Raw genomic sequence first — 25438 nt, 5'->3', positions numbered from 1 at the left:
GTAATTCACTGCTGTATCCCCAGCACCTTTCACACAGTAGGTGCTTAACAAATCGTGGTAGACAGAGGGAGCCACCAGGCGGGGCAGCAGGAGCTCTCTCTTCACCCCCTTCTGCATTGGCTGTGGGGGCCCCTCTGGACTGGGCTGGGCGAGGTGCACCCTTGCCACGTCCCACCAGCTTTCCGCATCTCAGGACTCACTCCAGAGCTGGATTCCTGAGCATCCGTTCTGCGCCAGGAGTCCTGCTGAAGGTGGCCGTCAGATACTTGGCCAGTTCCCCAATTTTTACTGCACGCCAGAAAGTAAACACGCAAGGTGTCAACAGCCCGACCCGTGGAGCTGGCGCTCGGCAGCGTCTCGTGCGCACATCCCAGAACTGCTGTCCCAGAGTTCCCCCGGGCCGGCTTCTCCTCGGGCCAGACTGGCTGCAGTGGTTTTGTTTAGTAAATATTTATTAGATGCCTACTGTGTGCTGGGCTCTGGGGATACAGCACAGTATTTCTGGAGCACCTCCTGAAGTAGGTAGTGTTCTCCCTTAAGGTACGTCTGCCTGGAACCTGGGAGTGCGGCCTTGTTTGGAAAGGGTTTTTGCAGATCTCATTAGTTAAGATGAGGTCACAACCGGATAGGGGAGGGCCCCAAATCCAATATGACGGGTGCCCTTAGAAGAAGGGGAGACACAGAGACAGGAGATGCAGTGGAAAGGCCGCGTGGAGATAGAGGCAGAGGATGGCACGATGCATCTACAAGCCAGGGAACACCGGGGGTTGCCGGGGCCACCAGAGCTGGAGGAGTGAGGAAGTAGGAAGGGCCTCCCCCAGAGCCCCCAGAGGCCGTGGGGCCCTGGTGACACCTGGATATGGACTCGAGGCCTCCAGAACAGTGAGACAATCCATTTCTGTTGCTTGAAGCCATGCAGTCTGTGTTGGGGCAGCCGAGGGCGCTAATACACCTCGTGTGTGCCAGGTGCCGTGCCTCTCGGTGGCTGTCACACAATAGGTGCTTATTCCACAGTGAGTGGAGCAAATACCTACTGAGCGGTGAGGGAGGCCGATGTGGCTGAGCTGCAGGGCTCCTGGGGACTGCCTGTCTTCGCAGGGCCAGGCTGGGACAGTGGAGGCACAGCCTGTGTTCCCGCCGCGGTTCCGCCCACCCCAGGGGGGCTTTGTGCCTTGGGCTTCTCACAGTATCAGAGGGTTCTGTCGAGTGTGTGTGTGTGTGTGCGCGCGCGCGCTCGTGCCGTGGGCGCTCTCTGCCTGGCAGGTTGGTTTTTAATCCCGAGGCTCGCCCACCTGCCACAGGTTCTTCCAATGTCAGCACCCATTAGTTCCCAGAACATTTCAGGCACGTGCGGTGCAGAGAGCCCCGCGTGCCTTTCATCCTCCCCACAGCCCGCGGCTGAGCGCTCCGGGCACATCCTGTAGCTCCTACACCTCCAACAGCCCCCGCCTGCCCCTCACCCTGAGGCTGTAATTCCACCCTCCCCAGGTCTGAACCAGGCCGCTCAAGACACGGAAAATCTATGGAATGTGTCTCGGTGTGGCCTCATCCTGCCGGAGCTGGAGAGGAGTGCAGGGGTGGGAGGCCCCATGGAAGCTTCCAGGGCCTCCTGGAAAGGCGCCTCTGCCCGGCCAGGTGGGAAGAGGACACAGGTGTGGTAGTTTCTGGCATCACTGCGTTGCTGGCATGCACCTCCGCTGGGCAGAGTCATTCAGTGTGCACCTACTGTGTGCCAGGCACCAGAAGGGGCTCTGGGTCCAGCAGGAAGCAAGGCGGACAGCCAGTCAGAGCTCACGGCCCGAGCTTTCTGCTGTGGATTTGGAAACCTTACCAAAGCCCGCAGTGGCCGGGAACAGGGAATGTGGCCCACTTGGCTTCTGCTGCTGCCCGGCAGAGTGCAGTGGGGGCGGGGGGCACTTGTGTGTTTGCTACCTCCTGGCAGGCATGGCCCAGGGACAGACCCCTGCAGCCGTGCATGGGGAGCCCCTCCACCTGCCTGCGTGGGATCTGCAGCCCTCCTCCAGCTGGTTCAGGGGCCAGCAGGGGCCCTGGGGCTGTGGTTGGTGGCTTGGATGTGCAGAGGCCTGCTTGGGCCCTTGGTGTCCCCGTTGGGTATCCCGGCCACCAGAGATCTGCAAGTCCCTTGACCTCACCCAGGCACCATCTTGTTCTCCTCGGAGGCCTGACCCCCCTGACTCTGCATGGCTGAGCACCTGCTGTTCCCCAGGCACCTCTCGGTATGCCACAGGCACAGGGTCCTCGCAGCAGGCCTGTGCAGCGGGACTCCTGCAGCGAGCTGTTTCCGCGGCCTGCAGAGTCAGCCTCCCTCCTGACTTTCACCCACCTGCCCATTTCCCCTTCTCTGTCGCTGTTGCCCTGATCCCCCAGTGTCCCCTCTCTTGGACATTTGCAGGAGCCTCCCCAGGTCTCCCTGATCCACTCTTGCTGTCCCCAGTGCCTGCTTGTAAAACACTGACCCTTTACTCTCCCCCGCAACCACCTTCTGTGGCTCCCCACTGCCCTGAGAACAAAATCCATCCTTACCCGGGCCCATGGGGCCCTGAATGACTCTGTCCCCACTTCCCCCCATATTCACTCAATGAATTTCTCAAACATAAACGGCACCTGTGCTCACCCCCAGGCCCTCGCTCACCCCTGGGCCTGTGCTTACCGCCTGGCGGGGGCTCACCCCCAAGCCTGCGCTCACCCCCCACCGGCTGGCACTCACCTCCCTGCTCTTGCTCAGCGGCGCCTCCAGCTGGAGCACTCTCCATCCCCTCGCCTTCACCCTCTGGAAGTTCTTCTTCCTCGTATCTCCTGGCTCTCCCCAGGGCTGGGCAGAGCCCCTGGCCTGAGACCCTCCAGGGCCTGGACCCCGCCGGGTTCACAGGAAGTCCCCAGCGCTAGCCCGGGGCTCAGCAGAGACCACAGTGTGTATGTAAATAAATGAATGCCGCCCACCCTTTCTGACCCCACCGCAGCCAGACGCAGCAGCGACATGGGGCGTTTGTGTCTGAATTCCCCCTCCAGCCCGGATCCATCCTCAGAACCTCCTTTGGCCAGGACCAGATCCTGGAGACCCTGGAGGGGCTCCCTCATCCTCTCCTGCCCCCATCTTTGAGGAAATGATGTCATCATTTTTTTTGGCATTCACTTCCAAACCTGCTGATGAAAAGTCAAAGCTTATTTTTTTCCCTATTCGCAGTGCTGCGCACCCGCCTCCTCTATCAAGTTTCAAAACCTTTGCATCACTGCCCTGTAAAACCCTGTAACCATTAGCAGGCCCCATTCCTGCCTCACCCTGCCCTCTTGGTAGCCACCAGTCTCCTTTCTGCCTCGTGGATGTGCCTGTTCTGGACATTTCATATCCGTGGAGTCATGCAGTTCGTGGCCTTTTGTGTCTGGCCTCTTTGGTTCAGCATAACATTTTCTGGTTATGTGTGGTGTAGCACACAGCCGTCCTTCGTTCCTCTTTATGGCTGAGTAATACTCCATCGTAGGGATGGACTGGAATTTTTGCTGGGTCTGCCTTTTGGCTACTGTAAATTCTGTTGCCATGAACATGCATACCGTGTTTTGTTTGAGTCCCTGTTTCCAGTTCTTTTGGGTGGATGCCTGGGAATGGAATTGGTGGGTCATATGGTTATTCTATGTTTAAATTTTTGAGGAACCGCCAAACCGTTTCCCTAACATTTGTTTTTTTTCGAGTTGGCAGGAAACGTGGCTCAGGTCGGGAGGGGTTGGAAACTGGGTTTCCTAAGCTCGTGGTGAGTGAGGGTGGCACGAGGTTACTGGAGTTGTTCCCTGTTCAGGCCCCACCGGCATGTGAGGCGCTGGGTGGGGGGCTGGTGGGGGAACCCCTTGGTAGGTGAGGGGCCGAGGTTCCAGCCCCATGCTCCGGGGTGGGCACTGTGTAAATCCCAGGCAGTGGAAAGCCAGCCAGCCAGGCGCGGGGCACTTTAGGAAGGTGTCACCCTCCCTGGTCTCTGGTGCCCGTGTGCACCATGGTAAGCGTGTGTCAGGGGCCTGTCACCCCCAGGCAGCATCTCACTGGGCAAAGGAGGAAAGAAAAGCTGTGGGTAAATGAGGCCTCTCGGCCACCTTGTGCAACTCAAAATCCAATAGCAATTTGGAAGTTGCCCGTGGTGCCCTTGAAAGAGGGGCAGACCTCGGGAACAGCACCCTGCAGAAGTGACGGCCTTATCTCCTCCGAGAGACCGGGAACTGTTTAGCACCTAGAGAGAAGGGAATAGAATTTGCTTTGCTGCATGAGATGACCAGGGTCTGCAGACTTTGAGCTGAGCTCTAGCAGGAAGAATTTTAGAACAGGGCTGGGTCCTGGTGGCCACAGCTGTTCTCTCTCCCAGGGCCAGACTCTTGTTTCTGGCTGCAGAACGGATGTCTCATTGCTCTTGGGGCCGGGCAGGGCTAGCTGTGCCTTGCCTCCCCATCATAGCGTCACTGGTGACTGGGCTGCAGCTGCATCGTTGACAGTCCTGGTGACAGTAGTATTAGGCATTCTGGTTTGCTGAGCATTTACTGTGTGCTGGGAGCTGCTGAGTGCCTGCTGTCCGCCACCCGGCCTTTCCTGGGGTCCTTGCAGGAGGACTTAGGCAGTCGGAATATGCACAGACGTCTTCATGTGTGTGGGAGTGCGCTTGTGATTCCGATGCCTTCCTATTTATTCCACATAGTACTGGGTTTCTGTATACCTATGCTGATAATAAGCTTCTCTTGTAAGTAAAGTTATGCCTAACTGAATGAAAGTGACAGGCCCGGGGCTAGACGGCTGTCGCCTGGGTAATCTCTATAAAAAAGTCCTTACGCGGGGGTGGCACATGAATGTCTGATGTTTAGGGAACACTGTGTGTTTGGCGGTTCGGAGAGGGCAAGTGACTTGCCCAAGGCCACGCAGCTTAGCGATGGTGGAGCGGGACGTGTTCCCATGTTCACGGGAATTGCGCCATACATCCTGTCTCGGGGCTGGGAAAGCCCACGCAGGCAGGACCGAGGTGGTGGTAGATGTGTCAGTCTTGGCTCCGGAATTCCTTGGCTTTTCTGTGTTTGAAGGATGGACAGCAGCCAGTTGAAGGGGTGGCCTCCTCTGTGACTCCTTCTTTCCCTGTGTGAGCCCGAATTCTTGGTGGCATGTGACAGAAACCCAGCTTGGGCTGCCAAAGACAAAACGTGCAGAAGGAGTGCCCTGGCTCCCCTAATGAAGTGAGCAGGCTTCGACCTGCCTCCAGCCACCATCGGACACAACCTGCTCTTACCGCCCTTTCGCCCTGCCTTCCTGCCGGTGGGCGTGGGTCTCAGGCAGGCTCCTGCTGCATGGTGGCCCCCAGAGCTCCAGGCTTTCATTCCCAGCTTAGATCCCCAGCAGAGAGCACCTTTCTCCTGGTTCCAGCAGCAAAAGTCTCAAGGCAGATTCTCATTGACTCCTATTGGGTCACAGGCTCATCCTTGAGACAGTCACTGGCCCAGAAGCATGCAGGACTCTGATTGGCCAGGACCGGGTCACATGACCATCCCTGGCACCTGGGGAGGGAGGGAGGGTCAAGTCTACACTAATGAGAGATGAGGTGGGGCCTGGGAGGCAGTCAGGGCCCCCAACCTGAACCTTCCTCCCAATGCCCCTCCACATTAGGCCTCCAGGGCATTCCTGCTTGGAGAAGGACGGTTACCCCTTCAGGTTGGGGGAGGGGGTGTTATGATGAAATTGCAGGGCTGGGTATGCTCTGTTTCCCCTCCTGACCCCTGACCTCGTGTGGTGCAGCCTCAGTCCTCTGCCACTGGAGGCCCACATCCAGGCGCTGGGTCCCGGTGCCAGGGTGCATTTCCCTCAGCTCTGGGGGGTGTGTGCAGTTGTGGGGGTGCTGGAGAGGGCTTTGCATGAGGCAGGACCTGATGGACACACCTTTTCTGAGGGGCTGGTTCAGGGAGAGTGTGGAGGGGGCCTTGGTCTGGGATGGGACCCTGTTGTAAGCCCAGCAGGTGGCGTGGAGCTGTGGCTGGCGGAGGAAGGGGAGAAGCCTTGTTGGGGGTGGGGGGTGCTTAGGGGTTTCCTGGCAAAGGCAGCTTCGGAGTAGGGGTCCCCGTGGCTCCCTGGCTGGGCCGTGTCTTCTCTGTGGGGCTGTTTTTCCATCTGTAAAGCTGCTAGCCCGCCTCGTGTTATTCCTCTGGCGTGGCCACGAGTAGATCCTCTCCCGTGGAAGGCTCCAGTATCTGCCCCAGGAGCCGTTTGGGGTACCTGTCCCTAGGCTGCAGGGCCCGACTGGCTGTCATTCTGCCCTTGGCTCTTCCTGGTGTAGCCCTCCGTGTCCTAATCCCACCTCCTAGTTTGCGTCTGGCTAACCTCATATCAGTCCTGTCCCATGTCATGGTGTCAGCCTCCTGCACAGGGTCACAGCCTTGCCCAGGTCATGCTGTGGCCTGTGGCCCGCCTGAGCTGGCCCTGGTCCCTGCTGCCCGGGACAGCGGTGTGTGCTGTCCCTGCTGCCGGCCGCCCCTCCTGGGACAGGTGCTTTCTGGGAACTCTGCCCTGTGACTTAGAAACCCGGGGGCCATGGAGTGAAGTTGGATGGGCTTAGGGGGGCTGGGAGCCATTTGGGTGGTGTGAGGGCAGCGCAGAGTCCCTGTGCCTGCCGGGTGAAGGCCTGGGTGGGGAGGAGGCCTCTGGTCCCTTGCGTGGCTTGCATGGCTCGGAGGGACCTTGAACGCCATGCCTGTCTCCTTGTGCTCCCGGAGAACAGGTGAGTGTGGCAGTGGCTGGAGGAGGGTCCAGGCAGGCCCCTGGGTGCTCGCGTGTCCTCACGGGACCACAGGAACGACTCAGGGACCTGTGCACGGAGGAGCCAGCTGCCCCGTGGCTGATCTTGTTTTTCTTTTCTTGTTTTCCCGCAGGTGCCAGTGACGGGGTGGCCCGTGAGCTGATGACGAGGACTGGCTTTTAATCCTTGGTGGTGATTAAGAGAAAGCTTATTGGGGCCTGGGAGCAGCTCCCCCCCGACCCCCACCACCATGTCGGGATCCACACAGCCTGTGGCACAGACGTGGAGGGCCACTGAGCCCCGCTACCCGCCCCACAGCCTTTCCTACCCAGTGCAGATTGCCCGGACGCACACGGTAAGGGGGTGCACGTGTGTGCGCCTGGGGCTACCTTTGAGACCCTTCTTCCATTCCACTGAGTCTTCACCCCTTCCTTTCTCCTGGGAGCCAGGCTCATGTGGCTCTGAGCCTCCCAGGGCAGAGGGGAGGCCGCCACAGAGACTCCTGGTGTCTGAAGCCTTTTCCAGAATATCTGATAAAATCTCTTTGCTCCCATTTTAAAGCTGGGAAGATGGAGGCTGGGGCCAGGCTGAGCTGGGGCTCTGCCCTCTCTGGACTGGTAGTGGGATTGGCACGCGAATGTGGAGCTCCTGCTGTATTCACTTTCCTGCAGCCTAGCCTCACCTCTGCTCCCCCGCTGCCGCAGTATTGGGTAGGATTGGGGTGGCTTCCAGGGGGCAAGGGGGCAGGATAGGTCACAGCTCCCCTTCCTTCCTGTCCTCCCGTTCCGTGTGTATTCACCTTGGTGAGGCTCGAGGCTCTGCGATGAGGAGGCCCCACACAGCTTGCGTTTCCGCCTCCCTGACATGAGGGTCCAGGGTGCTGGCTGTGTCTTTGGGGAGCCCGCCCCGTGGCCAGGGCAGATGGCTTGCCCTGGGAGCAGGTGGGCCTCGGTGCCTGCCCACATGTGTGCCCTGGTCGGGTCTCCTAAGCCGCACCCCACCCCACCCCACTTCCCAGCGGGGGCCCCATTTCCTGCCTCTTCTCTCACTGCATGGTGTGGCCAGGACAATGGGCCTTGGTTTCGCTCCTTTGGCATTTATGGGGTGCTTGCTGTATACCATGTCTCTGGGTGTTTGCCAAGCGGCTTTCAGAGTTGTGGGCCTCCCCCTTGTGACCTCCTGGCTGCTGAGTGAGGGGATGTGAGGCCTGGAGGTCACAGCTGGAGTGAAGCTGACTCTGCCGGCCACCTTGGGGGTGCATGTGTGCGTGTGTGTGTGTCTGTCCTGCCTGGCTGGTGTTGTCCCCTCTTGTGAGAACCAGAAAGGAAGCTGTGTGGGAGGACGTTTCCATCAGTGAGCAGAAGGTTTTGCATATAAGCTCACTGGCCCTGCCTGGGGGAGTCCCTGACACAGTGGCCTCCTGTAGGTTGGGCCCCTGGGGCGCTTTGCAGAGTCAGCTGTCCTCAGTGGGTGCGTTGTGGATCCCTCTTAGGATGGCAGTTCCCTGGGCAGAGTCATTGCATTCTCCAAGGCGGCCCTGTGAAAGAGCAGCTCGTGCTCTCATCCCACTTTGCAGATGAGGAGACCGAGGCCCAAGAGGTTAAATCACAGGCCTCAGGTGCGATTGCCCTAAGTGGGGAGGCTGCCACAGCATCGGGGCTCCAAGCTTCTGTGTCCCCCCACTCCCCCGTGCCTCTATTTATTGAGCACCTACTGCGTGCCTGGGGCTAAGGAATAGACTCCTGGTGGGAAATGATTTTATATTTTGTCATCATTGTCTTTATCTGTCACCACCACCAACAAAAAGAAGAGCTCTTGTTAACTGAGCACCTACTATGGGTCAAATGTTGTTCAAAGCCCTGAGTGTATATGGTTGTGTGCATTCCCCTGATCACCCCAGAGTGGGACTATCATGCTCTGTATTTTGTCAATGGGAAAATATTTCACAGGGTAGGAAACTGGACAAGTTGCGTAACCTCTCTGAGCCTCAGTTTTGTCACCCATTAAGTGGGGGTACTGAGAGTACCTGTCTCCTAGATTCTCACGAGGGGTAAAGGGGATATGCTGAATGTTCTTAAGACGGCGCCTGGCTCAGGGCCAGCCCGCTCTGTCCGTTTGCTGCTGCCGTTCCTTGGTCTTGTTGCTGTACCTGCAGCTGCCCAGAGGGGAACCTGCCTGCCCTGGGGGGGCTGCTGGCTTCTGGTTTCTTGTCCTGTCCTGTGGAGGTTCCCACTCTTCTCAACCGCCCTCACCCCGCTCCTAGCCTTGGGGAGTCCTCAGGCTGCTGTGGCCTCTGCCCTCCCACCCCTCCTGCCCTTTGCCCCAACTGGGCCCTCGGGGTCACTGGCTGACCCTAGACACCTCCCATTCTTCTCCTGCTGGGCCGTCAGTGACGCAGGATGTGGGTGGACAGGGCCAAGCGCTCACCGCCCCCTCCAGGCAGGAGGCTGAGGCCAGGGAGTGAGTGGGGCCCAGCCTGGCGGCCACAGGTGAAAACATGTCTGTCCTTGTGTGGGGGCAGCAGGGGCCACCTGTGTGTGCTCCTCCCTGGGGGAGCTGCCCCATATCGGACCCTCCTGCCTCATGGTAGGGCTGCCCATCCAGAGAATCCTGCTTGTCTCTTGAAGGGCAGGAGGAAGAGTTCTGGGCACTCTGAGGAGGGCCCTGCTGCCCTGGGCATATTGCAGGGTGGAGCCGCTTTCTTGCTGTGGGTTGGAGGTGAGCTGGGGGCTGTGATCTGGAGGCCCCTCCCTGGAAGCCCCTCAGCCCTCAAACCCTTCCTGTCCTTTTAACGGGCAAGACCCAGTTCGAAAGATACTACCCCCTTCCTGAGCTCCTCATCAAGCCACAGAAAGACAGATCCCCCGGGTAAGGGGACGGTCAGTGGCGGGAACCTGGCTGTCCTGGTTCCTCGTACAGTAGCCGAGGCCATTCTGCTGGGATCCACGGGATGCCTCAGTGACCTTCCCAGATTCAGGTCACCTCCACACATTCTCCCGACAGGCCTACCTCCTGGGACAGCCCCTCCTGTCTGGAGAGTCCTCTTCCTGGTGCTTTGGGCACGGGGCTGCTTTGATGGCAGGTCTTCCCTGGAGCCTGTGAGACCTCAGTGTGGCTTCGAACCCTCTCCGTGTTCAGCTTGCTGAGTGGCATTGGCCCACTCACAGCCACGTGGAACGGCCTCAGTTTCCCCACCTGCAGTACCAGTGCCCTGGTGGGTCTGTGCATCGGTGGCAATGTCTGCACGCAGCAAGCGCAGGGTAGTCATCTCTTTCCTCCTGGAAGGGTGGCAGGAGACCCAAGCAGGGCCTCTACCCCCTGGGGAACCACAGGACCGTGGATGCCGAGCTGGCGGTGGAATGGTGCAGGCCGTGGAAGCCGCTGCCTCTGCCCGTGCTCTGCCCTGGCGTCATCTGCGGGCTGCTGGTGAGTGATTCCCAGCACAAATGGGAGGCTTCACTTAGGGGGTGCTTGCAGACAGAGGCCTGGACCCTGAGACCATGGAAAGCCCCCAGGTTCCCTGACTCAGCCTCAGCCATGCTCCAGGCTTCTATATGCATCATCCCTGCCCTCCCGCTTCCTACCTGCCGCATCCCTCTGTGCCTCATTCTCTCCATCCTCAGGGGCCCAGCTTCTCTCCGTGACAGTAGCAGGATCCTATGACTCTCCCTGAGGGTCCTGGGGAAGCGAGGGTCTCCAGGGTTGAGGGTCCAGTAACAAAATGCTCACAGCTTTTGTTTTCCTGGAGATCAACGCCGCCTCCTCTCCTGGCCTCCTTTCAGGCTTTCTGTGGCCCAGCTCCATTCTGCCTTCTTCTTCAAGTCCTCTGGGACCCCTGAACACTCCTGAGCTCCTGCAGACCTTGGGCTAAACGAATGGGCTAAAGGAATGCAGTTAAAAGCAGGGACACAGAGTCTGAATCCCAGCATGACTCTTTTCTGCTGTGTGGCCTTGGGCAAGTTACTTAACCTCTCTATGCTGCAGTATTGAAGACTGGTTCATAGCACCGGTTCTGGAGCCAGATTGCTTGCATTTACATCCTGCCCCAGTGATGTCCTAGCTGTGAAACGGGGCAAGTGGCCTTACCGTCCCGTGCCTCAGTTTCCCTATCAGTTGAGCAAGGATTGTGAGGATCCAATTAGTTGATAGGTGCAGAGTCCTTCCCACAGGGTATGGACAGAGTAAGCAGACATTTGATATAATCAATAGTGTAATGATGACGATGCTATTATTACAACATCGCCTTTAGTAGCTTTTTCTGTCTTGCCCCGAGGGTACACTTTGGGCTTTGCCCCTAGGGCAGGGGTGAGCACACCTTCTCTGTAAATATTTCAGGCTTTGCAGGCCATGCAGCCGCCCTTCGCGGCCCGTATGGTGTGAAAGCAGCTCAGCCAGGGTGTAAGGGAGTGGGCGTGGCCTGTGCCTGTGACACTGGACGCTGCTGCCTTGGCCTTGGGCCCTAGTGTGCTGCCTCTTGGCCTAGATTAGCTCTTATCAGACTCCCTATGGGAAGGACCGGTCTGTTTCATTTCCAGTTTGCCACAAATCGATACGGGGTCCCACTGCACAGATGCAGGGGCTCAGCCAGGCCCAGTCCGGCAGGGTCAGACAGAGTTGGTTGTGCCCTTGGATGCCAGGGTCACGCCAACCCCAGAGGTCTGCATGCTGTCATGTTCTGTGCCCACTTTGTTGCAGTTGGCAATGTTGCAGACCTTTGGTGGAGTAGTACTGCCCTGGGCTAAGGCTCCCAGACCCTGGAGACTGCCTGGGCCAGGCTGGGGCAGGTGGGCGCATGGGGATCACTGGAAGAGGCTAGACTTGGGAGGCTTTGCAGTGTCCTGAGTGCCCTGGGGGGTCTCTCCATTAGCTTCATGGCCCCCTTGCAGCTCAGTTCCTGGTGCTTGGTGATGGCTCTTAAGAGGCTGTTGAGGGATGGTTTGGCCCTCAAAAGAGAGGCTGGTGGGAGCTCCCATGCTGGGAGATCCATCCATCCATCCATCCATCCATCCATCCATCCATCCATCCATCCATCTGGCAAATACTTATCAGGCGTCTCGGGCCCGTCCTCTTCCAGGCCCTTGCAGTGCAGCTGTGAACAGAACAGGTAAGCATCCTTGTCTCAGGGAGCTGACCTCCTTGTGGGGAATGGCGAGTTGGGAAGGAGATGAGGGGAAGGGCTGAGGTTGGGGGAGCCCAGATTTAAGTAGAGGGTCGGGGAGGAGCCTCACTGAGAAGCTGCCTTTGGAGCTGAACCTGGAGGAAGGGAGAGGGCCAGGCATGTGGGAATCTGGCTGAGGAATGTTCCAGGCAGCAGGAACAGTATGTGCAAAGGTCCTGAGGTGGGAGCTCTCTTGACTGTAGCCGCCATCATTCCGGGAGAGACCCGTGAATGCAGCCAGGGTCTAGGAATGTGCTGAATTCTTCCTTTGCTTTCCCATGAATCCAGGGTCCAGGAATGGGCTGAATTCTTCCTTTCCTTTCAGTGTGCAGTCCCAGGCATTCCCTTGACACCTTCTGGAGTAAGGAGCCCCATGCAGGGGCCAGAGAGGGGCACTCCTCTCCCGCAAAGGAACTTCTCCCAGTCCATGCTCAAACATCCCCCCGCATCTAGCCCCTTTCTCCTCTCTGCCCCCAGCCACTCCTCCCCACCCTTGGGACCCAGCCAAGAAGGCACCAGCTGGGATTCCCTCATGGATGAATGGCTTTTTCTGGTGGCCTCTCACCTTTCCCAGGAGTTTTAAGGGTGTAATTTATTGGTGGCCCTGATTTCCAGCTTCAGAGGTACCATGGTCAGGGAGAACCCTCTGAGGCCAGGGGGCATCACCTGAATGGCTTTTTCCTGCCTCCCTTTCTGAGCAGCTGGGTCAGACTCCCTCTCCCCAAGTCAGGTTTGCTGCTGTCCTACAGGGACAGGTTCAGAGCCTGGGGACTGTCCCCTCTTGTCCCTCCTCAGAAAGCCAGCTCAGCCTTTGCCTTGCATCTCAGAATGTACCCCTTATTGCTGTGTGACGTGGACAAGCCACTTACCCTCTCTGTGCCTCTGTTTTCTCATCTTTGTGTGGGGCTTCTTGTAATACCCACCTCACAGGGTTGCTGTAGGGATGAAATTAACTAATATATTTAGAGCGTTTAGCTGCAGGTACACACAGGCAATTTATTACTGTGGGGTATTATTGTTGTTTTTTATGATTAATGTTGTCACGTGGGGGAGCTCTCCTGCTTGGAGACGTGGCGAGGTGGTTTCCAGCCTGGGCGTATTCCAGCTCATGGGACCCCTTGGGCTCCACCTCAGGTCAGTTTCTCTGGTGGGGCCTCCCCAATTCTTGCCTTCCCCTAGAGCCTCCAGGCACTCTTGTTGGGGGAGTCCCTGGGCTCAACCCTGGTGACCTGCTTCAAGCCTAGTGGTGGGGGCCAGTGTGGACCGAGTGTCTCCCAGGGTTTAGGGTCCAGTAACAAAATGCCCACAGATTTTGGGCAGAAACGGCACCCAAGATGCTCCTAGGAGGATCTCCTAAATTGGGAAACGAAGGCCAAAGGGTTCATGCAGAGGCCTCCCCAGCCCCCACTTCGGGCCTCCTCCACCATGGTTGGCTGCCGTGGGCACTATCTGGCCGAGGCCCTCTTCCCAGGGACTGGACCGTCCGCCCTGCTTCTCTGCCCACTTGGCCTTGGTATGGGAGAGCTGGGTGGAGAGGATCCTCCTGGCAGACTGTGAGGCCTGCTGCTTTCTTCTCACACCTCTGTGTGTGTGGCAAGGTCTTTGCCTGGCAGCTGCGTCATTGTCAGCCCAGTGGCCTCCTCCACTCCCTCCCTCCAGCCCCGTCTTCTCCCTTCTCCTCCCACTGAGAGCACCTAGAGTCTTGTGCTAGACACTGTGGGATGCAGGAGGAGGCTCGTGCCTTTTCTGCCTTCTGGAGGCTGCTCTCAGCCTTGGGGGAATCCCTCAGAGAGGTGAGGGAGATGAGTGTAGGAGGTGCAGGCCTCCTTTAATCTGGGCTGGGCACCCATTTCAAAGAGGAGAAACTGAGGCTCAGAGGGTTAGAATAACAGGGCCAAAGACACACCTTCTGTTGGAGGCCTTGCAGCTTTTGGTATCTACATCAGACTGTCCAGGGAGGTCCTTTCCCCAGTTTTTCCAGCTTCTGAGGCTGCCAGGGTCCCCATGGATTCCACTTGCTCATCCTTCCTGGCCTCTGGGCTCCCGGGCTCTTATGTGCTGATTTTGTTGGGTCTGCAACAGATACGTTATCAACGCACCTACCTGGCATTGTCTCTGATTCTCTTTGCAAAAATAACTGCCTTGGTGAAAAAGCCAGACAACAAAAGAGTGACTAGATTTTTATGGAAAATTGGGAAAATTAAAAAAAGGTGCCAAGAAGAGACGAAGTCGCTTGTAATCCCACTCTCTAAAGCCTTACCTGTCAGACATCACTAACTGATTGCCGCAAACAGCATAACTGAGTGTTCCAGGCAGACAGAACTAATCTATTGGAATTGGTGCATAAGTGAAGCCTGTCTTGTTTTGTTTGAGAGGCTTGTTACTGTCTTTTTTTTTTTTTTTTTTTTAACCACAGTTTAATGTTTCTCAAATCTGGGTGTACTTGGCAATCGGTATACATCTAATTTGTTGATATTGAGTTTTACCCCCTATGATAATGGATAATGTGTTAAAGAAACAAGTATTTGGACACTTGTTAAGCAGGAAGACTATACAGGACAATTGTGCTATCAGTGTCAAGACTGTCACAATAAGGGAGAGAGACCAGGCTCAGCTCCAAATACGGCCAAGGCAGCTGAGGCCTCATAGCCTAGCCGCAGGGCGGAGGGAGGGGTCAGTGGATGGAAAATTACTAAGAGGAGCGCTTGAGGGTGGGGGGTTCCTCTGGACTGACTTAGCAGGATGCCTGCAGCTGGGCAGAGCCCCGCAAGGCCGAGGCCAAGGCCGAGGCCCCGTAGAGAGAGGATGGGTCAGAGGAGCTTGACTCAGGTGTGGGCAAGGAGAGTCTTTGTCAAATGGACGACGGTGTGTTATTAAAGGAGGAAGGTCTGCCTAAGGCTTACCCTTCTGGCTGTGATACGAGCGGGAGTTCCTCTTTTACAGGGCGGCCTTGGGGTCAGGGGTCGCTTTGTTCTGAAACCTGGTCTTTGGGCCTCGCTGGCTGTCGGGTGTTTGTCGCCGTCACTTGCCACCATCCATCCTTCTCCTGGCGAGTGAGGCCCGAGCCTCGTTCCCTCGCGTGGGCATCACTTACCCACCCTGCCAAGAGCTGGGCATCTAGGTTGGGCCTTTTCCCAGTTGTTGCTGCAAATGCATTTCTGTTTTTACAAATAATGCTGCCCCGTATGCACCTTCAGTCCTGTCTTCCCAGGCCTGCATTTCCAACCTTCAGCTCCTCAGGCTGGAGGGACCCACAGCCTGGCAGGGGTAGGATGGGGTGGGAGGGTAGAAAAGCGAAGACAGCTTCCTCTACTCTGGCCCCCCAGTCAACGCCAGCATGGCCGGCAGACAGAGGCCATGGTTAGGATGGTTCCAGGCCTGTATTAGCCTGTGGCCTCAGACAGCCCCATCAGACCTCCCAGGCTTGGCGGTCTCATCTGGAAGGTGGGCGTGATCGTGGGTCCCTGGGATGCTGTGTGGGAAGGATGCAGCCCAGGGCCGTTCAGCTGTCTGTGTTCCTTCTCCTCCTTGGCGTTCGGCCCCAAGGGTAGCCTCTGGCCAGATGGTCCCTGAAGTTCCCTGCAGGACTTGGGCTTATCTGCCTAGGGCAGGAGCGAGCCTGAGCAGGGAGTCCACGGCCTTGCCCACTGTGCCCTGCCGTGCCCCGCCATGCCCGTGCCCGCCCACGCTCACCACTCCTCTGTCCCCTCCTGCAGGACGTCGGGCTCCTGGAGTACCAGCACCACTCCCGCGACTATGCCTCCCACCTGTCGCCCGGCTCCATCATCCAGCCCCAGCGGCGGAGGCCCTCCCTGCTGTCTGAGTTCCAGCCCGGGAATGAACGGTGAGGAGAGAGTTGCTGCCTCCCTGTCCAGGGCGTGAGAGCTCCTTCTCAGATGGAGAAGCAGAGGCCCGTGGCAGAGCAGGAGCACACAGGGTCCTGTGAAATGAGGGGATGTCGGGCCGTGTGTTCACCTTTGACCTGGCGTGGACGTGACTCGGGGTGAGGATGGGACAAGCAGGGAAGAGCGACGTGGCCCTCAGACTTCCAGCGTGGAACTTCAGTGGCCTCTGTGGGTTTAGGCAGCAGTGGGGACCTCCAAGCTGGGCTGCAGCAGGGCTGGGCTTCTGTGGGAAGATTTGAGTCCACACCTGGTGCCCCTGGGGCCCCTGCCCTCTCCTCCCATTCTTCCTTCTTCTCCAGCTGGCAGAGGACGCCCTCTGGTGTGTGCCTGTGCTGGGCCAGCCTTACTTTCCTTGATCCAGGTGGGAAGGGAATGAACAGGTTAGGTGGTAGGGTGAGAGGGAGGTGGGGAGTGGGAGGGAGGTGGGGTGGGGAGCTGGAGGGACTGCAGCAAGGGGAGGGCCAGGGCTGGGTCAGAGCCAGCTCTCCATGCATTCACTTGGGATCGGTAGGCCACGTTCTTTCTCCCATCTTCTCTAGGAGCTTCTGCTGGAGACGGCTGAGGTGTGGGGAATTGTGCCTATTTCTCAGATGGGGCAGCTGAGGCTGCGAGGTTGAGGGATGGGCTCTTGTTTACTCAGCCAGGACTAGAAGTCGAGGCACCAGGCCCCAGCCCTTCATGGTACCACGGAGGTGTCCCAGGGCCCCAGATCAGGCGGGGCTGGTGAACTCAGGTGGGCGCAGGCATCTGGAGGAGGGGAGGCCGAGGCAGCGTGCCTTCTGTACCTGGATTGGTTTCCTGGGCCTGCCGTCGCAACGTGCCACAAACTGGGTGGCTTCAAGCCACAGAAGTGCATTCCCGTGATCTGAAGTCAGGGCATCCGCAGCGCCGCGCCCCCTCGGAAGGCTCAAGGGGAGGATGCTTTTCTGTCTCCTCCAGCTTCTGGGGGCTACAGGCGTTCCTCAGCTGTGGCTGCATCGGTCCAATCTCTGCCTCTGCCTCTGCCTCTGTCTCACGTGGCCATTTCCTTGTCTGTCTCTGTGTTCTCTTGTTGTGTTACAAGGACCCCAGTGATCGTAATCCAGGATGGCCTCATCTTAGCTTCATTCCATCTGCAATGACCCTAGGTCCAAAGAAGGTCTTATTTTGAGGTTCCAGTGGCTGTGCATTTTGGGAGGATGTTATATTTTGAGGTTCCAGTGGCTGTGCATTTTGGGAGGATGTTATATTTTGAGGTTCCAGTGGACGTGGATTTTGGGAGGACGTTGTATTTTGAGGTTCCAGTGGCCATGGATTTTGGGAGGACATTATTTGAGCCACTGCAGTGCCACTATCATGTTTAAGAGAAAACACCATGTGCTTCCTGCCAAGCCTATGTAATGGTGAAGCCCTGGGTTCTGGGCCTTGAAGAGGGGGATGTCTTGGGACCCAGCTTTGGAGGGACAAGGACTTGAGGCCCCTCCAGGGAGGTGAGCACAGAGGGGTGGCTGCCCCGCTCCCCGGGGGGGCCAGCAACACGGCCCCAGCCCGTGCTGCAGTGGGCAGCATTCGGTCAGTCTACAGGCACTGATTGAACACCTACTGTGCGCCAATACCTGGGGACAGCCATGAACAAGACAGGTGAACCACCCTGCGTTCATTCATGGGTGGGGGAGGTGGCCAGGAAACACCTGTTGTCACCAAGTGCGTGGGAGGGCAGTGGAGAGACAGCAGACAGGCGGGTGTAGTGTGGTCTGGCCTGGGACAAGGAGGCGCCATCTGCACCACGACATGAAGGGGAGGAGCTCACGTGGAGGGCCTGAGGTCTCAGTGCTCCAGGCAGAGCCCAGCAGATGCAAAGGCCCTGGGGCAGGAGTGCAGTGGCGGGACAGCGAGGGCCAGGCCAGGCAGGGCTTGTGCAGGAGGGGAACAGCTGTGGATTCCCTGCTTAGCCTCTGGGACAAGCATTTCAGCAAGGCCCATATTCAGGCTCTTTCTGGTGGGTGATGGTTAGAGCCTCAGAGGTGGAGGCCAGGAGTCCCAGCTCTGTGGGGTGTGCTTAGTTAGGCAAGGCCATGCCCTCTCTAGGCACACTGCGGAGGAGGGTTCAGGAGAGCCAGTCGCTGGGGAAACTGGGCAGCTCCAGTCTCTGCACCGGGCTGCTAGGCTGAGTTGAGAAGGTGGTTAGGCCAGGTTCAGCAGCAAGAGTTCTGCGATCGGCCAGCGATGTCTGCCCTGCGTGGGTGAGAGGGAAATGGCATCACGGGTGCTGTTATCTGTGTTAGGCTCACAGCATTTCCCGGATGGACTGTGCCTGTGAATGGCCCAGCGATCTTGTTAAAATGCAGAGTCTGACTCAGTAGGCCTCAGATGGTACTGGAGATTCTGCATTGTAGCCAGCCCCAGGTGGGGACGGTGGGGTGGTCCGTGGCGAGGGAGGGGCAGTCACTCTGGGGTGTTCCAGTGCCACCGTAGCACACTACCTCCCTGTAAATGTCCTCGGTGAATGTGGACCTGAAGGAAGGCAGCGCTGCATTGGAGTCCTGCCCTGCTGTGGGATCGTGGGAGGTGGGCTCCTGTGAGCACCTTCCTGGCAGGATCATACGGAGCACGGCGCGCAGTAGATGCTCGGCGCAGAGGGTGGTCGGGGCCTCGGGAGTTCTCAGAGCCACAATCTCCTATGTGACGTTGGATGCCTCACCTCCCGCAGGTCCCAGGAGCTCCACCTGCGGCCAGAGTCCCACTCATACCTGCCCGAGCTGGGGAAGTCAGAGATGGAGTTCATTGAAAGCAAGCGCCCTCGGCTAGAGCTGCTGCCTGACCCCCTGCTGCGACCGTCACCCCTGCTGGCCACGGGCCAGCCTGTGGGATCTGAAGACCTCACCAAGGTAAGCCTGGGCCCCCAGCTGGGAGCTCCTCTCCCACTTGAGGTTCTGCTGCTGGTTGGGCTGGGTGGGAGGTGGCGGGTAGGTATGCAGGGAGGGGGCAGCTCGGGCAAAGGCTTGGAGGTGGGCCAAGCACCGGGTGCACAGAGCTGGGTGGCAGGAAGAGGGCAGGCGCTGGGTCTCTGGAGGTGCCAGAGTGTGGGAAGAAGTGGGGAAGGTGTTCCAGGTGGGCAGAGCAGCAAGCGCAAAGGCCCTGGGGCAGGAATAGGCTTGTGGTCACGGGGTAGCTGGCGTGAGGGAGGGGAGAGCTGGGATGGGAGGGCCTGGGGTGCCATGGAGCAGAGAGCTGCCATTCGATGGGGGTCAGGACCGTCCTGTGGTCGGTGGTCAGCTTTCAGCACATTCTGAGAGCTTCCTCGAGGGTGGGTTGTTTGGTTCCATGCTTGCTTGGAACAGGGGGCTCGGTGACCCCTGCCTCGAGCCCTGCACAGCAGGCAGCCCCCTGGGCCTTAAACCCCGGCCCGCGAGGTGGACAGCTCAGGGCTCTGCCAGGCGCCTGAGGCTTCTGGATTCTTAAGGGTCAGGGAGGGGAGAGGGAGACTCCAGAGTCCCGCAAAGTGAGATGAGACAGAGTTGGCTCAGCACTAAAGGGGCGGTGCTTGGTTAGGACATGGCCTGGACCCCTAGAATGACAAAGCCTCCTTCTACTGCCCAGTCTGGCTGCTCCTTGGGCCACCCTGTGGCACCGGGCTGGCGTGGGTTGAGTCTGCAGCCACCCAGGCCTGAGGGACCACGGATGCACTTTGGGCAGGGGAGCCAGACAGCTTTAGGCTCATCTGCATCTCCATGGGGGGCTGCCTGGCATTGCAGGTGGGCCCAGACCTCACCTGGGCACACTCACTTATCCCAGGGCCCTCCGTCCATCTGCCCTCAGGTGACCCAGGTGCGATTTCCACCACCCCCACCTCCACAGCTGTGCTGCCTTTGTGCCTCTCTGAGCCCCGTTTCTTCCTCACTGATCTGGGACCTTGTGGGCAGGGTGTCACCTGGTCATGTGGGTAGAGGGCTCGGCTGTGGGCCCCATGCATGGGAACTACTTGGCACCCGTGAGCCGGCATGGGTGGTGGTCTGGCTGCGGGGCCAGGCCACCTGGGCCAGACTTGGCCTTCTCTTGGGGAGAGAGGATACCTGCGTGGAACCTGGGATATCCCTGGGGTGGGCTTGGGCTGGCAGGAGGTGGGGGTGCCATCCTGGGGCTGGGATGGCTGGGCTTCCCCTCCTGCTCTGAGTGGCTGTGGCCCCGACACCTGCACACCTGCCAGATACCCACAGGGCTGCCTCTGGGGCCAGGGGAGGGAGGGGCTGGGGTGTCTGTGTGGTCGTTGGTTGGCTTGGCCTCCCTGCCACTGGGGCAGCCCCTGCCTCACCAAGTTGTCACAGGAAAGTGGAGGTCAGTTAATGAACTCCTAGCCAATAGACCACATGCGCCTGAGAGCCCACTCAGGAAGCTCCCCCGGCGGATGCAGCTGTGTTCTTGTTGGCACTCAGGGACTCCACCCTGGCCACCTCCCTGCTCTCCTGCGTACTTCCAGTCCATCAGCAAATCCTGACACCTCTGCCCTAAAATATCCCAATTCCAGCCTTCTGCCCACACCTGAGGCCACCCCCGGCCTGAGCTCGTCATTGCTCTCCGGTAACTTTGCAGTAGCCTCCTCCTGGGTCTCCCTGCTCCTGCCTCCCTCTTCTCCCTTCAGTTTATCTTCCAAGCAGCAGCCAGAGGGCTCTTATAAAGGCAGACGACTGCATCCCCCTGTGTGTTCCCCCCTGTGCTCCAAACCATCCATGGCTCCTGTCTCAAGCAGGAAAAAGCCAAAATCCTTGCCATGGGCTGCAGGTCCGGCGTGATCCAGCCCCGTCACCTCCCTGACCTCATCTCCCTGCACCAGCCCTCTCAACCGCTACGTACAGCCTCCCAGGCCATCCTGGAGTTCCTCAAACACGCCAGGCACATTCCCACCTGGGGACCTTTGCACTGACTGTGCCCTCGGCAGGAGCGCCCTCCCCCAGGCACATTCCTCTTTCCTCTCTCCTTCCAGTCCTGGCTGCCCTCCAGGGCCTGCATGGCAGGGGAGACCTGTGGCTAGCCCTGTGGGGACTCTCGAGGCCACTCATGGCTGAGGCTGCAGCCCCACCACGTCCTCCTGGGGTGTGAGATTCAGCCACAGGGGCCCTGCCGGCCTTGAAGGGGGTCTCTGTGGCCTGGGGCTTGGGCCGCCTGCACTTGGGTCTGGGCTTGGGACTGGTGTCGATGCCAGTTCCTCTCGGGCACTGCCCCCTCGGGTACCCCAGCCAGCATCCCTGCCCCGACGCCCAACCCTTCCAGCACATCCTTCCTGCCCTTCCTCCCCTTCCTTCTCTCCTTCTACACCTTCCTCCCTCTCTTTCTTTCCACCCAAACAGCCCCCCTGTCCTGCTCACTCCCCTTCACCCCCTGCTTCCTCGGCTCCTGCCATCTCTCCCTGCTCATCCCCTGGGGCAACCTCCCTACCACAGAGCCACTCCCAGCCACCACCCAGCGCCACCCAGCCCCGCGGCCATCTGTCCTTGCCTTCATTACCTGCCCCTCCCCCTCACCTCCCAGCCGCCCCTCACCCATGGGTTCTGCCTGCCATCATCTCCCACCAGTGGCCTTGCCCCTCCCCCATCCACTGACCTCCCCCATTCCCTTGCTCCCCCACCCCCTACCCCCATCCGCTCCCCCTCCTTCCCCCACTCGCCTGGAGTCCAGGGTCCTGTGAGCCCAGTCAGCCCTTGCAGGAACTCACAACTCACAGCCAGCCGGACAAGGGCACCTGGGGGTGCTTGGCCCATGGCCATTTCTTGGCTGGAGAACGACACCTCCCACGTGTGTGTCCAGCCTGGGGCCTGCCACGCCTCCAGTGCCCTCCACAGCCCTTTGATTTCACTCCTCTTTGAAACAGAAAGTGGAACCTAGACGGTGGCGGTGGTGAGGATGTGCACAGATTAAGCACCTGTGGTTTGCTGCTGTGGGAGTTTGCTGTGGTTTCAGTAAAGCTCAGGACATACCAGGCTGGAGGCTTGTTCTCTCTCCAGCTTCCACAGAGGATGCCGATGGCAGGGCTGGTGGGGGAATCGCAGGCAGTGTCCCCAGAGGCTTCAGTCCCCCAGGGTCACTCAGCCACCCAGCTGTGTCTGACTGCCCAGGCCGGGGTGGGGCTGTGGCCAGGTGGCATCCTCATCCTTGTTGTAGCCTGGTTCCCGGCCAGCTGTGACACGGGCCCCTCCCTGCACAGCCCTGGGGCACCCTAAGCTCCTTAGCAGCCTCAGGGCAAAGGCCATCCTCCTCCTGCAGCGGGAGTAGGGGTGGGCGGTGGGGACTGGGAGACAGCCCCGGGGAGGGAAGTGGCCACTCAGGCCTACAGGGTCCCCTTTTCTGCCCAGTGCGGCCGGATTGGATTGAATGGTGGACCCCTAGGGTGAGGCACCTCCTTTATCAGGAGGCTGGCACGCAGGAGGCATTCACACGGTGGTAAGAATGCTGCAGTGATGGCGGGTGCCATTAAGTGAGCGCCGACTGCCTGCCACGTGCCAAGTCATGCCCAGCCAGTGTCATTCCCTGATCTCTTCCCAGCCCAAGGAGGCTGGGTCTGTGACCCCCTTTTGTAGACAGCCCCAGGCTGAGCGAGCTGGACGCGGGGGAACGGGATTCAGGCCCAGGCAGCTGGGAGTGCACCCCATGCCTGCCTCCAGGTTGACCTGCTGCTCTGGGTCCCCTCTGGTCTCCCTGGTGGGGTGCCCTCCTCTCTCTGCCTGGCATCCCCCATTAGCACTGGAATCTGCTTTCTCCTCTTTTGTTTTGTTTTGTTGTTACAGAAGGCAGGAGAGAATTTTAGCTCAGCCTCCTGGGAGAGATGTTTCCATTTGAACAACTCCCCTGAAGTGGGGCCTGGATGGATAGCAGGCCAGGGTGTGTGTGCGCATGCGCGCGTGCGTGTGTGTGTGCGTTTGTGTGTGGGTGCGAGTGTGTGTGTGCGCGCATGTGTGTGTGTATGTGCGCATGTGCCTGTGTGTGTGTCCATGCGTGTTTGTGTGTGTGCGTGTGCGTGTGTGCACGCATGTGCCTGTGTGCGTGCATGTACCTGTGTGTGCGTGCGTGTGTCCATGCGTGTTTGTGTGTGTGCGTGAGTGTGCATGTGTTGCGCGTGTGTACATGTGTTTATGTGCGCACGTGTGTGCATGTGTCTGTGCATGTGCGTGTGTGTGCATGTGTGTATATGCATGTGTGTGTGTTTGTGTGTGCGTGTGTGTGTGCATGTGCACGTGTGTGTGCATGTGTTTGTGCGCAGGCAGCTCAGGGCCCAGCCTTGGAGGGTGACCAACCCCTGAGTGGGCTGTTGTCCCCCAGGTGCGCGTTTTGTCTCTGCGCAGAGAGCAGGCCCGAGGGGTGAGTTGCTGCCTGCCCGCCTCTCCAGCATGTCCGCGCGCTCTGGCCTGTGGGTTCTGGAGGGTCTCCATCCCTTACCATTGCTCTGTGGGTTCTGGAGGGTCTCCGTCCCTTACCGTTGCTCTGTGGTTCTTTCTGCCTGCCTGGCTTTCCCTCTTCTTGTCAGGAATGCCTCTGCCTGTGGTGCGCCCTCTGGGATCTCTCTTAGTCTCTGTGTCTGTCTCTGTCTGTGTCTCTGCCTCTCCATCTCTTTCTCTTTGTGTCCCTCTATCTCTATCTCTTTCTCTTTGTGTGTGTCTGTCACCATGTCTCTGTCTTTCTGTCTCTGTTTCTGTCTTCATCTATGTCCATTTCTGTTTCTCGATCTGTCTGTCTGTCTTCGTCTCTGTGTCTGTCTCTCTCTCCTCTCTGCTTGGACCACAAGGTGGGGGTGTGATGAGCTTGGTGCTGGGGCCTGGCCAGCCTGGCCGCAGTAATTGCTCCAGGCTGTGAAGAGATTTGGAAAGTCTGAGCAAGGGAAGATGCCTGGGAGAGCGAGTTGAGAGGTTTTCTGCATCTGCTGTGTGGAATTCAGCTGGGCGCCTGAGGCAGGAATTTGATGGGATTTTTCTGTGTGTGCCCCCTCTGCCCCACCGTGTTCCTGTTTTCTGATGCTTCTCTGCTCTTCAGCCTCCGGAGTTCTGTGGCATCAGAGACTTCCTTGGGAATTCACCGAACTTTGTTTTGGGGACTTTAGAATTGTCACAAATAGCACTATCTCTGAAAATCCCTAAGGGGGACAGACAGCCCCTATCAAATTTAAACATGAATTCTGGCTCACATAACTGAAGTCCAGCATTGGTTAGCTTCAGGTACAGCTTGATCTAGGTGACACGATGTCCTCAGGACCCTGTCCTTTTTCATCCCTTGGCTCTGCCATCTTTCACAGGGTCTTGGTGTGTTAGCAGGAAGGAAGCCGGTGACTCCAGGCCTTCCTCCTCCCAGGTTCAAGGCCAGCAAAAAGAGAGAACTCTTCCTCCTCCTCTCTGCATTTCTAGCCCCAAACTGCTTTTCCTCCTCACCATGAGTGGGCCCATGCCTGTCCTAGAACCTGTCATTGTGGCCGGAGTAGGGGGTGTATTGGGAGTGCGTGAAGCTGGGCCCTGCTTTTTCCTGGAGCTGGCACAGGGGAGCCGAGGGGCTTTTCTGCCTCTGTGTCTTCAGTTTTGCATAATAAACTTTTCTCTTTCACGCTAGCTTGAAGTTTTACACCAGGGGCATCTGATGAGTAAAAGGTACCCACTGCCACCTGGCAACTTGTGCGGGGTGTATTAGTTTGTTGTTTTGTTCCCTGCAGCTTTGGGTGAGTGGGAAGGTGGACAGTCATCAGGAGTGCACCTGCAGGCCTGACCGCCAGGCTCCCTCAGCCCCCGTCCTGGGAAACCCCGCACCAGGGGAAGCGCTCTTGGCAATCCGGGTTTGCCTCTTCTTTTTCAGTTGAGGGGCGGTTCACAAAAAAGTAACCACATTAAAGTGAAGAGCTCGTTGGCTTGTAGGACATTTACAATGTTGTGCAGCTGTCACCTGTCTAGTTCTAGATCATTCTCATCACCCCAAAAGGAGACCCCCATACTCATTAATCAGTCACTCCCTGTGTTAGTCTGTTCTTACACCGCTAATAAAGACATACCCGAGACAGGGTAATTTATAATAGAAAAAGGTTTAGTTGACTCACAGTTCTGCATGGCTGGAGAGGCCTCAGGAAACGCACAGTCGTGGTGGAAGGGGAAGCAAACACGTCCTTCTTCACATGGCAGCGGCAAGAAGTGCTGAGCAAAAGTGGGGAAAGCCCCTTATAAGCCATCAGATCTCATGAGAACTCACTCACCATCACAAGAACAGGACGGGGGAAACCGCCCCCATGATTCAATGACCTCCACTTGGCCCCTCCCACGACATGTGGGAATTATGGGAACTACAATTCAAGATGAGATTTGGGTGGGGACACGGCCAAACCATGTCACCCCCCACTTCCCCCTCCTCCTTTTTCCTGGCAACCACGAATCACTGTCCATCTCTCTGGATTTGCCTATTCTGGACATTTCTTGTAAGTGGAATTGTACACTCTGCAGCCTTTTATGTCTGTCCACTTCCACTCAGCATCATATTCTCGGGGTTCATCCACAAGGTAGCCTGGGTCAGTGCTTCATTCCTTTTTTTTTTTTTTTTTTTTTTAAATAAAGAATGGGTCTTGCTATGTTGCCCAGGCGGTCTTGAACTCCTGGGCTCAAGCGATC

General features: G+C 58.2%; 1 protein-coding gene across 50 annotated transcripts in view; it reads left to right on the top strand.

The window, feature by feature from the left end:
* Positions 1-25438, top strand: part of NCOR2 (nuclear receptor corepressor 2) — a 241692-nt gene that overhangs the window by 63464 nt on the left and 152790 nt on the right. For all 50 annotated transcript variants that reach the window (XM_057299563.2, XM_057299562.2, XM_034934806.4 and 47 more), the window contains 3 exons: positions 6904-7125; positions 15645-15772; positions 18523-18700. In XM_057299563.2, the coding sequence (XP_057155546.1) occupies positions 7021-7125; positions 15645-15772; positions 18523-18700 (411 nt within the window). In that variant the 5' untranslated portion in view covers positions 6904-7020. The remainder of the gene's footprint in view (positions 1-6903; positions 7126-15644; positions 15773-18522; positions 18701-25438) is intronic.

The sequence above is a fragment of the Pan paniscus genome, chromosome 10 (genome assembly GCF_029289425.2).
Source record: "Pan paniscus chromosome 10, NHGRI_mPanPan1-v2.0_pri, whole genome shotgun sequence".
NCBI lineage: Eukaryota > Metazoa > Chordata > Mammalia > Primates > Hominidae > Pan > Pan paniscus.
Note: the sequence above shows the minus strand (reverse complement) of the source record. Positions and strands in the feature narration are given on the sequence as shown.